Source organism: Ricinus communis, chromosome 8, assembly GCF_019578655.1.
Source record: "Ricinus communis isolate WT05 ecotype wild-type chromosome 8, ASM1957865v1, whole genome shotgun sequence".
In the NCBI taxonomy this organism is placed as follows: domain Eukaryota; kingdom Viridiplantae; phylum Streptophyta; class Magnoliopsida; order Malpighiales; family Euphorbiaceae; genus Ricinus; species Ricinus communis.
This window is the reverse complement of record NC_063263.1, coordinates 21288225-21301055: the sequence shown is the minus strand read 5'-3', so window position 1 is coordinate 21301055 and position 12831 is coordinate 21288225. Positions and strand designations below refer to the sequence as shown.

At 33.4% G+C, this 12831-nt stretch overlaps 2 protein-coding genes across 2 annotated transcripts; one reads left to right on the top strand and one right to left on the bottom strand.

The window, feature by feature from the left end:
* Positions 1–3363: 3363 nt before the first annotated feature.
* On the top strand, positions 3364–6827 carry LOC8271148 (rRNA-processing protein UTP23 homolog). The gene is given in 7 exon segments (XM_015725996.3): positions 3364–3601; positions 3690–3770; positions 3892–4012; positions 4619–4906; positions 5639–5704; positions 6584–6635; positions 6638–6827. Coding segments are annotated over 7 exon segments (840 nt in total). The 5' UTR covers positions 3364–3410; the 3' UTR covers positions 6679–6827.
* A 453-nt stretch (positions 6828–7280) lies between these two features.
* Positions 7281–12525, bottom strand: LOC8271149 (L-ascorbate oxidase). Its single transcript, XM_002530151.4, has 5 exons — positions 12115–12525; positions 11811–11903; positions 11225–11437; positions 10234–10428; positions 7281–8406 (listed from the first exon to the last, which is right to left on the bottom strand). The coding sequence occupies exons 1-5, from the start codon at positions 12421–12423 to the stop codon at positions 7447–7449; spliced, it is 1770 nt and encodes a 589-aa protein (XP_002530197.1). The 5' UTR covers positions 12424–12525; the 3' UTR covers positions 7281–7446.
* Between the last annotated feature and the right edge of the window lie 306 nt (positions 12526–12831).

Genomic DNA, 12831 nt, shown 5'->3' with positions numbered 1-12831 from the left:
CCCCACTCAATAGTCCATGCGACGAAGGAAATTCACTAATTACTCGTGAGTGATGGTAGCTAGCATTACAACTTTAGGATTTGAGTGAAACTAAAGAACCGCAAGCCAACGCCCTCGGGGCTATTAGGATCAAAGTGTACAATGTGTAAAAGTATAGTGATGCAAGAATAATCTGTTAAATAATAAAATTAAAGACAAACATTGTAAGACTTTTCAACTTAATCGAGAATACGCTAACTAGTCATTGAGACTAGCGTGGAGATGGGAGTTGTCACTTGGGTAATCACTAGGACACTTTTACTAATGAGTGGCGTTTTTTGGATTCCAGAAGAAAGCTTATGACATGGAGCTCGAGATGGATTCGGAAGCCAACTTCCTTATTTGTGTATATTAGTCTTTAATTTTGTTTGTTTAACAAATTATTCTCTATAAATGCAAGCAATTTATACACATGCATATCCAATAACGTACATAATACACCTAAGTCTAACCCATTTTTATTCAAGCTTAGCCCATATTAGAATAGTTAGCCTAGTTTACTAGTCAATTAAGTATATAGCCTACCTAGTCTAGCCCAATTGCATGTTACGCTCTGGATTTCCAGCCTTCAGACCTAATGGACTACTTATTACGATGAGGCCTATTTAGTGTGATCCTAATTTTAATTAAGTCTAAGCCTTAACTAAGCATATTGAAGCCCGTAAGGTCTATTTAGATTTTAGGGTTTTAGACCTACTTTGTATTGATTAGCCTATTAGACTACTAGATTCATGTTGGATCTAGTTTTAAACCTAAGTCTATATGGCCCATTTTAATTAATCAATCATGTAATCACATATTTAATTAACCATACAATAAACAGAATAAACAAAATGAAATAGAAAGTAAAATCTAATTATTATAGTCCGACCTATAACTATGATTGTGAAAGAAAAAGACCTAAAAACTATACAAAAGCCAAAATACATAAAAAATCATCCAAACAACAAAAAAAGATTGGAGATTGGCTTGAACAACTGATCGGCTCTATGTGTAAGCTCTAGGGTTTTTAGGCTGGTTTTTGTTGTTCGTAAGTACATGTTTGCATCCCTAGAGCCGAATTCCACATACATAAACATTCAAATCGATTAGAATAAAAGAAAATAGGATAAAATATTAAAATAAAAGCAACAGAAGCCAATTGAATGATAAAAACCCTACCCTAAGTACAGTAATCATCTAAACATGTTTAATTACCTAATTATAATAGGAAAATAAATCTAAACATTAATCATATAATATGTTTCTAATTATATCTAAAACCCTAATTAGTAAAATATCAAATTTCAAAATCCTAAGTTCTTATTATTATAATCAAAACCTAATAAACATGCATATTTACAAAATCCTAATCTAATCATACTGATTATAAATCAAAATTCTAAACATATTTCTAAGAACAAATAATCAAAAGAAAATAAAAAGAACGAAAGAACCGATTTTATGATGATGGTGAATGTGTGAATGAAAAAACACTTAGGTTGTAGCGTGAATGTTGGATATGCGAGTTTCAGGCGATGAGGATGTAGTTAAGTCAAAGACTCGGTAGGAATCCAATATTGGATCTGGTATGGAGAAACCTTCTGTCGATTTAGAAATAATTTCTAAAAATGATTCTTTCTTTAGTGGCTTATTTCCTAAAATTGTTCTTTCTTAGTGGATTGAATCCTTTATTTGTCAACTAAGATTGATAGTGTTTTGCCTTCTTTTCTCTCTGTGTTTTTTTCTTAGTGTCTCTTAAATGTCGATCTCACTTACTATCAATTTTCAACTCTCGATTCTCCCCTCAAAACCCTAATCACCTCTTTCTATTTATAGAGGTAGGGTTCTAAGGAAAATCCTAAAGAAGACGATTTTAGGAACATATCAATAAATATCAAATTTTATTCTTAAAATTTAAATAATTATCGATAAAAATAATGATTATCATCAAAGAAACTTTCTAGAATATGTATTTAGACGTGAAATAGTCACAAAAAATGACGTCGGAGTGCAAGATGTTCAATCGGCTCTAGAGCCGATTGGAACTATGTAGGGAGTTTTTGAAAATTGAGATTAGGTCCCTAAATTTATAAAACTGCCATTTTGAATCTCAAACTTAATTTTTTTTGACAAGTAGGTCCAAATTGATTTCAAGAAGGTAGTTCTAGCTGGATTAACCTTGACTCTAACTTCGAATTCACATGTCCTTCACCTTCCCAGACCTGAAAAGATAGTAACTTTCATTGTAGAGTTTTCTATTTTTTTCTCGATATCTAGATCCAAAAAGGGGTGCTGATGCATCCAATTAGACTTTTTGTAATCATAATAAATTGTTAAAACATATTTTTTTCTAATTTTGATCAAATTTAAGAAATGACTTTTTAAATAAAATTTTAATATATTTATAAATTCTATGATACATTATTAGATATCACATTGCTTATAAAAAATTATAATTTAATAGTAGTTGATGTTAAATATATGTAAAACTATATGAAAATAATAACAATATAAATATGTATCTAAAAAATGTTAAAAAATAAAATACGTAATACTTTTTTGATATGAAAAATATTTTCGTTTCTTAAATAAAAAGTGTGAAACCACATGGTAATTTTTTAAATTTTACTCTATATAATATGTGTGAACAAATAATTGCCAACAACGCAAATTATTTTAAACAGATATTTATAGTTTGTTGCACCTATGAAATATTTCAGTTACGTACAACCACATTTAATGATTATGTACAAGTTATTATCTTGATGTTTATTTTTTTTTTCAACGTAATTGTTAAGATTTATTAGATTATGCAACATATAATATTTAAATAAAAGTTTTTCAAATAAAAAATTAATTTTTATTAATATGTACCAAAAACATAGGTAAATATTTTTCTAATGACTTTCAGCATTACAACCAAACATAAAAGAATAAGTTAATTTTCAGAAAAATATTTCTTTTAAGTTATTTTTTAGATAAATATTTTCTAGAAAAAGTTGTATTAAATAGAGCTTAAGTTATAGTTTTAATTTCAATCTCATTCTTGTTTGATCAAATTAAAATAGCATTTTTAAAAACTAAATTTTAATATTTTTTTAATAATATAAACATGGTAAACTTATTAATTAGAAATTGATATTAATTAAAATAAGTTATTAGATTTTTTTTGTTTTTGTTTTTCTTTTCCTGTTTTGAAACACCCTAGATTCCGGGTTCAGGTCTTTGGGCGGTTCAGTTAGGAAGCAATGAACCCATTAACCGGCTTCTTTCCCTAACGATTCCAGATCCGGTTTACTGATTTTTTTCAGCTTTGACTCGGGTCGGTTGCCGCTTAAACCCTAGTTAAGAAGAGTCTCTCTCAATTGCCTTGAAAATTAGAAAAAAAGATGAGAGTGAGGAAGCAAAAACGACATAGGAGGGCGGTGAGATTCTACGTAACATGTTATGGGTTTAGGCAGCCGTATAAGATTCTATGTGACGGGACATTCGTGCATCACCTTATCGTGAATCGGATTGCTCCTGCGGATGAAGCTCTTGCTAATATACTTGGTGGCCCTGTCAAGCTTTTCACAACTAGGTACATACAGCTCTCTTATCAAGTCCTTTTGTTTTTCTTTTCTTTGTTTTATGGCTTTTAAATGAGTTTCTGCTATTGGGTCTTTCAGATGTGTTCATGCGGAGCTCAAAAGGCTTGGTAAATCATATTCTGAATCTCTACAGGCTGCTCATTTACTCATGACAGCAAGGTAGAAGAACTTTTTTTTTTCTTTACTTGTTTTGATTGATTAATTCGTTGTAAAAAGAATTATTTTGGGTTTTTAGTTGTTAACTCTGGTGGGTGTTGTAATTTTCTAAATCCAATTTCAGATGTGATCATGAGAAGGTAAAGAGTGCTGAAGCTTGCATTTTGGAAGTTATTGGACAAAATAATCCTGAGCACTTTTTTGTTGCCACTCAGGATTTTGATTTGCGGAAAAAGTTCCGGGAGGTTAGTGTTTGAGTGCCACTTTCATTTCAAATTGTTTTAGCTCCTCTTTCATTAACTGTTTTCCCACTGTGCACAACTTCTCTGCTGCATGATGTTCTCCTTTTCAATACATAGGGAACGCGTGCATATATGTTTTTTAACTTTGATACATGCTAACCATGGAAGATTTGATTTAAACTGGATAAGAACTTTTTCAAAGAAAATAAAAGTGTCCATTTATTTTCATCAACTACTTCTAAAAGTTAGCTGATCTGACAGTAATTTCATTCTTTACCACTCCAATTTAGATGGGTTCAAAGTTGGTTTTAGGGGACTGAGGACATTGTATTTTACCATGTATTGACTTGTATATGGACCTTTCTTACCCTTTAGAAGGTTAATTAACAATATTACTCTTAATGGACCTGTAAATTACTCAATGAACCTATATGATATAATCAGCGTGATTCCTGTCATCTCGCTCCAATGTGAAATGCACACTAGTTGGTAAAACTTTTCCGCAGACAAGTTGAGTGGATATAGTTTTACTCTTTACTGATATTTGAGAAAAGCCCCTTTTGGAGTAAACCCCAGGCCTGCCATATACCATTTTTCAATACTGTGCAGGTCCCAGCTGTCCCTCTTATATTTGGTCTGAGAAATTCCTTACACCTTGAGCCACCATCTGCGTTTCAACATGCGTTTGTCAAAGCTTCTGAAGAAGAGCGCTTACATGCGACTGAGTTAGAACAGAAAATGTTAAAAACCACGACCAAGAGCATATTGGGACATGAGGGTGAAATTGAAGGTCCAAAAGATCAAAATCTTGAAATGCAACCTGTTGAAAAGAAGCACAGTGCAAGAAATAAAACGGATGTCAAGGATAGACCTCAATTTAAAAGGAAAAGAGCCAAGGTATGTGCTTTCTTGTTTTTCCAAATGCAGTCTTGATATGCCAATATCTGCTTCAAGATTGAATATTTTCAACTATTCTTTTATTTTCTTTTTCTTGAACTTGTAATATGTATGCATTCTATGACTGAAAAGGACAACTGGTTGAGAGGTGTATCAAAATTATTTAGTTTGTGATATTCATTACTGTAATTCCCTAAAACTTCTCCCATGTTCTGTGATTTGATCAGATGAATGGAGGCCACTTTATAAATTTCTTTTCTTTTGTTGTAGATGATTTTTTTTTTTTTTTTTCTTTTTGGGTTGCACCTCCTTTGTGATTGATAGTGGATATTGGCTTCCCATCTATTCTAAAGTAACAGTCCATGTTCATCAGCAGTGCATACCCAAACTTTGTTTCCTGCATGATGTTTGCTATGACTATGTATATTATCTTTTTCATTCTTGTGATAAGTAGCATATGGAGGTGGAACATGTTTATACTGGTTGTCAAAGCAGCAGTACGAAAAGAGGCTAAACTGGTGGACAAAGTGCTCCCCAGCTAATCCTGGTGTAGAGGGAGGGTGAAGCACATATATGCAGCCTTCCCCTTGCAGCACTATAATTTAATTGATTTATAGTTGGCATTCATTAAGTTAATATGAACTAACTATGTTGCATCCCATTTTTTTTTGCTTTAGTGACTATTAGGAGGTTGTCTATATCATATGTAATTTGGTTTCCTAAACTTCCCAGGGACCGAATCCACTTTCTTGCAAGAAGAAAAAGAAGGATGGAAACCCAAAGCCTTCATTAGATAAAGTAAGTATATTTTTCTTTGCACGTTTATGCACTTCTCTTTATGATCATTATGTCTAGTAATGGATGGGCATTGCTCAACACCGTATCATAGCTTGCAGCCTATATAAAAAGATTACATCAGATTGCATATCAATACTTATGACTTGAAATTGCAAGATCCAACTTTAGAATAAGAATCTAATCTAACATTGTTTGACATGTAGTCATTATGTTTTTATTTACTTGTAGCTTCAAGTTATGATTCAAAAAGAAAAAAAAAAAGAAGAGTGGAGGTTAAATGTTCTTATTAATTTTCATTGCCTGCATACAGTTGCAACTGGCAACTCATGAGACGACATTTTTTTTTTCATGGCATTTCTCATCATCCAATTCTATAGGAGTAAAAGTATGGTTGACATACTATCAATAAGAGAACATCTTTGAGATCTTTTTCATGGATTTGCTTAATCTCTTGATCAGTGACAGATGGCAGTTAATATGTGCTAGAAAGGAGTGAAGTAAAGTTAATTATGGTGAAACAATTGGAATGAATTAAAAAGGAGAAAAGAGATGTGTTCTACCTAGAAATGTTAATTCTTCGAAATTGCATGTTAAATATGATTGCAGTTCATCACTGGTGTGTTTATGTGTCTGAAACATTAATAGGGACCTAGAAGTGGGAAAGAAAGAAGATATATCCGTGTAGCATTATTACATCTGAAGAGGCTGTAACATTTTTCGCATGGATATGTGATCATTTCTCAAAGCTAAATTAGGCATTCTAGAAAATATTGTAGCAACATTTGAGTATATTGAACTGCTTATTATGGCTATTTGTTGATGTGTATGTGCTAATAGATTTTACTCAATATAAACTCAAACATGGGTGGTTTTATGCAGGAAACTAATGTTAGTGACAATCCTGTGAGAAGCAGGGGCAAGAAAAGAAAGAGATTGCGAAAGGAAAAGCACTTGCTGAGGTGACCAGCGCATAGTTCTAGGCGAATTGGTGAAGCTTTGAAGTTTGTCTTGCATTGGAGTAACATAATTATATTGATCAACTTGATGCAAGATATGGCCTAATGTAACTGCTGGTCTGAAAGATGAGATGTTTCAAGTTATATATATTAATTTTTTTTACCCATTTTCCCTTCCTTAGAAGTATAGTCAGTTGCATTTAAATTGACTGGAAAAGATAGACGTATATATGCTGATGAATCTCAATCTCTTTCTCTCTCTCTCACACGCACACACGCTGACTTGGTATCACACACACCTTGAGTTGACATGTACATGCCTGAAGCTTTCATTTTCCAGTTCTTTTCCTAGTTCTTACATGATGGCCGGTAGTAGAGGACTGTGACCAAATAAGATACTGAAGATGCTCAGCATGATCTTCCTCACATCAGCTGAAAAGGGTATGTATAGAACCTTCTGGTGCTAGGTCAAGATGAAGATTTGTATATTTAAGAGCCAGAAATGTGAGAGAGGAGATAGATGCAAAGAGAATGGTGTCAGATACAAGGGACTGAAAGAGGAACAGATTGCAATTAAAAAATATAATAATAACAAATAAGAAAGTGGAGGAGACTCGGGATGCAGGAAAAAGAGCTAAGGTATGGGAATAGTTATTAATAAATTTATGCCGAACATAACACAAATACACTCTGAAAATTTCAAATGCATATAGACTTGAATTCTTGCACGTCAAAGTTCTAGCAACTTTCTAATCCTCAACTGGGAATTAGGAAACATTAGCAGTCTTAATGCTTATTGGTATCCATGAACCTCCTCCCAGTTAAACCACAGGCAAGAGCCTCATGAGGTATATCCTTAACATGTTCAATACCTTCAGCAAAAACAACACCCATACCCATATGCAAATGTGGCTCAATGTGGCAGTGGAATGCCCACACTCCTGGATTATCTGCTACAAATCTTAGTGCAGTCCATCCATAAGGGAAAATCACTGCGGTATTTCTCAAAGGTGGATTCTTCAAGTTGAATTTCTTTTCATCTTTCTCGGTGAACTTCCCTTCTCCATATCCTAAAACCCAGAAGTCATGGCCATGCAAGTGCCATGGGTGGACTTCACTAACATCTTTGCTTAATGCATTAGCATTTTGGAGTATCACATCCACTGTAGTCTGGTAACCAATCGTGTAAACCCCACTTCCAACAGTAGTATTAGGGTTTGCTGCCGGTTTCATCACATCATAACTTTCGTCGTACTTCTCAGGTGGTTTTTCCTGATCGAACGCATTGCGGAGACCGAATTTCATAGCACCCAAGTATGGAGTGGCAGGCAATGAGAGGGAAACATTGTTGATAGCCCATTTAGTATGTCCATTGTATTTGTTCTGAGTATTTAGTAGGATTATCCGACGGTCATAGTTCTTCGGAGGTGGTTGAGTACCTTTCTTGGCTAAAATCTTGTTAGTGAATGCCTTGCTACGAGCAGTATCATTCCATCTAGGGGTTACAGGAGGTGGAGATTCAGGGAGTTTTGAGGCAGAGGTTTGATTATAGTGCAATAAGGTTAGGCCTTGTGGTGTATGGGGTTCCCTTCCTATTACACCAGCAGAAATCCAGTAATTCTGGTAAGGGTGCTGGTTTGTAGTGATTATGACAGAGTAGCTCTCTCCAGAATAAATGTCCAAACTATCAGTCTCAAATGGTTTCACATAATTTCCATCAGCTTCTACCACTAGCATCTTGTGACCCTGCATAAACAAGAATAAGCAATGTTAGTATCCTGATCCATAACTATGATGGCATTCTATTCCAAGTTACACAGGAAGGCCGCAAAAGGCGGATTTGAGAGCTCGAATTCTTGAGCAATTTCGCTGAGACGGACTCGATCACTGAGCTACTGTTTTAATTAAAGTCCTTAACTAGTTTCGTCTTTTAGATTATCCAATAAGCATTGCACTGTTGAATTATTAGGCAATTGTTCAAACTAAAACTAATTGACAAGTACAGAGAATCTTGTCGAGGGTTCATATAGATCTAGTAGGGCAGGCAAGACATTAAACTGCTAAATAATGCAACAGTGGTCACCATCTGCTTAATAAACATGACATGTATATACACGTGTCATGTTATCTAAACTACAGATTTTTTTTTTTTTTTTCTATTAACTTTAAATATGTTTAGAATGTTAGTATTGACCCCAGTGTATGAGGAAGGAAAGCCTGATGGTTACGGAACCACTTCTGGCTAATAATGTCAGGGCAAAAATGTGCAATATCTGTGGGTACTAGTGTTTGTCCACTTGTGCTGTCTGTGTCCCTTTTTCTTTTGAGCTTGTATCAGGCTTGAGGTTCCCATATTCTGAAGTGCAGATCCTCTCAGTAAGATAGTAACAAAAGAAATAGCCAAAATACGGAACACCATCGACATCTATAGTAAGGCCAAGTTGGTCATCGAACACTTTCACGGGTGCTAATCAATTTCATCCAAATATCTCTTCAAATTGATGCATCGATAGATAAATTGTTTTAAACAAGAATCAGGCAGATGCTATTAAAAAGCGCACGTCGTTTAGTAAGTTATCACTATAATAGATCGATAAATGATAAATATATATTTACTAATTTTAAATAATTATATAAATATTAATCATTCGATAAAAAAATTCAAATTTCATCTCATTCAGAGCCAATTCTTTTTTTTTTTTCTAATCACGAGAAGAGAAAGAAGTGATAATTTAAATATAAAATCTCTATTTCGGGCTTCATAAAATTCTTTTAATAAGCAAAAGACTTAATCGTGGTTTATAACTAATTTAGGTACCAAAACCACCACGTGTTTTCTCATCCCCATTTTTTCTGACATATGACAACCTTTGCAAGAAGACAAATTTGAACGGATACAAGGATGTAGATTTTGTTTTTCATTTTATTTTAACTTTTTGTGCTTTGAAAAATAGCAAGTAATTATTAGATTACTAAACTAAAAAACATTAGCAAAGTTAGAATGTGAATTGACCTTTCTAAAGGACAGGAGGTCCACTGCCATTAAAATTTATGAAAAACCTACTAAAATAGAGAACCACACACATGTCATCATCATTTACCATTATATATATATACTTATTCTTTTGGCAATTTTATCTTTTGTCTTTTTGATTAAGCCATTAGGACTTTTTTTAACTTTATGCTTGTATTCTTTCAATATCAAACCAATGATACTTATTCCTTTTTCAATGCCAATGCCTTAACTTCACACTCCCCTTTCACAACTTGTCTAACTTTCTTAGCTAGTGATCAGAAAAAGAAAGCTCTTCAAGAAGAGTTTAGGTCATGAAACTGATTCATTATTCCAAGAATTTCGAGGTGAATATGATTATTACATATGTACCTAACGTGTCTTAGTCCGCAAATTAGATCTGACAATAGATTCATATATCAGTTTTAGCAAGATTTCAAGTTTGAATTTCCTTTCTACCATTAATTATAATAATAATAAATCATATAAATATTTTAAAAGAATGTAGGAAGATAAGAATCTTGTTAACTTTATAGAGCATATAGTTATGGAATACTTACATCAATGGCCAAGTTGAGAGAAGCTAGGGCAGTAGTACTGGCAATTCTTAGCCTGTACTTCTTCTTTGGTTCCACATGAAAGATGAAGGGCGCGCAATTCTCACCTCCTTTAAGCTTGCATTGTTGGGTAGGGTTTCTGCTATAGACTGCTGCTAGGGAACAGTTGTATTGTCCTCTTCCATTCATAAGTATGGTCTGAAAAAGAAAAGAAAGGAGATCATCAATTACGTAGACTTTAATAGAAAGAAAATAATTATTATTAACCAAAATAAGTAATTGATTCTATTGCATCTGTGTCACTTGCTTTGCCTTTTTCTCTCTCATTTGCTTATCCACGTCTTGACTAGAAAGAGTGAGGCAAATAAAAAGCCAATTTTCAATGAAGTAATAGATACATTTAATTAGGGTTACGTTCAAGTATTTGTAATTGTAGGGTATAGTGTAATTTGATATATCTAAGACTTAAAAATTTCTTTTTAATCACAAATGAGGAGAAAGAGACTCGAAAATCTGTACCTGCCACCAGGCTAAGCCTGCAGTGTAGGACTGAGAATTTAAATATATTTTATTTTTGGATAAATCACTCATACTGAATATTTAAGAGCATTCAATCGGAGTGCAAAAATGACCCTTTGTTTAATTACATTTATTAGTACTAATCAGTTATTATTTTTATTTCCTATTCTTAGTTTTTATTTTCAAATTCAAAATATTTATTGATGAACAATAAGCTAAAGAAGCTTTTCCTTTTTAATGGCTGTTCTGAGTTGTAAAGATACACTTTTTTCTATCTTAAGAAAAAAATAATAATAAGGAATACACACTACATAATTGATTTTATGTTAAGAAGTTTAGCGAAAGTAGTAATTCAATTTGCATATATTTGCTTTATTTTATATTTTTTTCCAATATTGTATCAGAAAATCAAGAAGAGAGGAAAGACCAACTTCATCGAAATAAAAATGCCATTAAATATTCAATAATAAGGTACCTGGGGTTCACCAATCCAGCGCATAGGGCTGGAGGAAAGACCAACTTCTTGGTGATGAACATTTTCATGCCACCAATCACTCAGTAACAGGTCAAATTCACCATCATATTTGAATGGCTCCTTCTGTCCTTCTGCAACATCAACTATAAGTGACCCATACAGCCCTGCTGATCTTTGCATTCCATAGTGTCCATGGTAAAAGTATGTTCCTGGCTGCAAAGTGGCATACACAACTTCATCATTACAAAGTAATTAGAAGAAGAAAGAAAAGGGGGGGCATCAGAGAAGGTGGTGGCAGACCACTTTCTGTGCTTGATTGTCCTTTTCTTTTTTTTAAAGAGCACTTAATCATTGACCTTGATAATTATTAACAAAAATATATATTTATGTGAGAAACAAATTAAGTTTCTGTATTGCTATTGCAACAGCCAATTGGGTTCTAGCTATGACCTAAATTAGTGCATTATTTTAAAGTAAATTAATGCATAAAAATTGTGCCAATAATAGCTCCTTTTCTTATATATTTATATATGTGTGTGTATAAGTATGCTAAAAACTGATAAAAGAAGAGAGATTATTTACTTACTCTGTCAACAATGAACCTGTAAGTAAAAGTTTCTCCAGGATTAATAGCACACTGAGAAATGGCAGCAGTACCATCAGCCCAGGGTGTCCCAAGCTGTCACAGAAATATTACCATTTATCAACAAGAATTCCTAAAGGGAAAAGAAGAAAGAAACAACAGCCATAGATAGATACATGAACCTGCCACATACAAAGAAAAGATGCTTCCACTAAAACAAATAATGTAACATATATATTATGTATATATATGCATGTATGTGTTTGCAGAGAGAGAGAGAAAGAAAGAGAAAGCAGAGAAACCAAACCTGTCTGATACCATGCCAATGAATAACAACTCCTTCAGTATGAAGCTTATTAGTAAGTTCAATATGAATGTAATCTCCAGCATGTGCTCGGATGGTCGGCCCTGGAAACTGTCCATTAATACCCATAACTACATTTTCTTCACAATCTGGAGACCAGAACATGTACTCCACATCCCATTTATAGAAATGTCTGTTACCACCATTAACATTACTACTACCCAATGATGCTTTGATCAATGACGACAAGAAAACACAAACGAGAACCAGACTCTTAATCCTATAACTTCCTCCTGAAAATGGGTCCGCCATTCCCAGTTATTGGGCGGGGGTGAAGTTGAAATGAAAGGGGTTGTGAATGTTAGTGAAAGAAGATCGGCTCATACCTGCTACCTGCAAGTTCCAATTGTACATATATAGAGAGAAAGAGAACACAGTAACAAAGGTGACATCGCTTTTCCTGTTGCTATATGACTAGACAAAGCACTAAAGGTGTTAAAACTATAGCTAGATTATTCATATTTGGGCCATTTGTTTTAAGATACTTATATTATGACTTGGCTCCACAATTTTAATAAACTTCATTTGTATACTCACATTTATTTATTTTTCTTCTTTACTTGCAGGAGGATCAGATAGTAATACACTCCAAGAATCAATTCTAAGATATAGCCATATTGATAATAATTGATCCCTTAAGTATAGAATGCTCAAATAATG

Bases quoted from the DNA above. Each gene is read 5' to 3' on its own strand.
- LOC8271149 (XM_002530151.4), bottom strand. From the start codon at position 12,423: ATGGCGGACCCATTTTCAGGAGGAAGTTATAGGATTAAGAGTCTGGTT. The intron at 11,438-11,810 runs GTAAGTAAATAA...GCCACTTTGCAG, and splicing joins ACAGGTTCATTGTTGACAGA to CCAGGAACATACTTTTACCA. The intron at 8,407-10,233 runs GTAAGTATTCCA...TTGTTTATGCAG, and splicing joins CTCTCAACTTGGCCATTGAT to GGTCACAAGATGCTAGTGGT.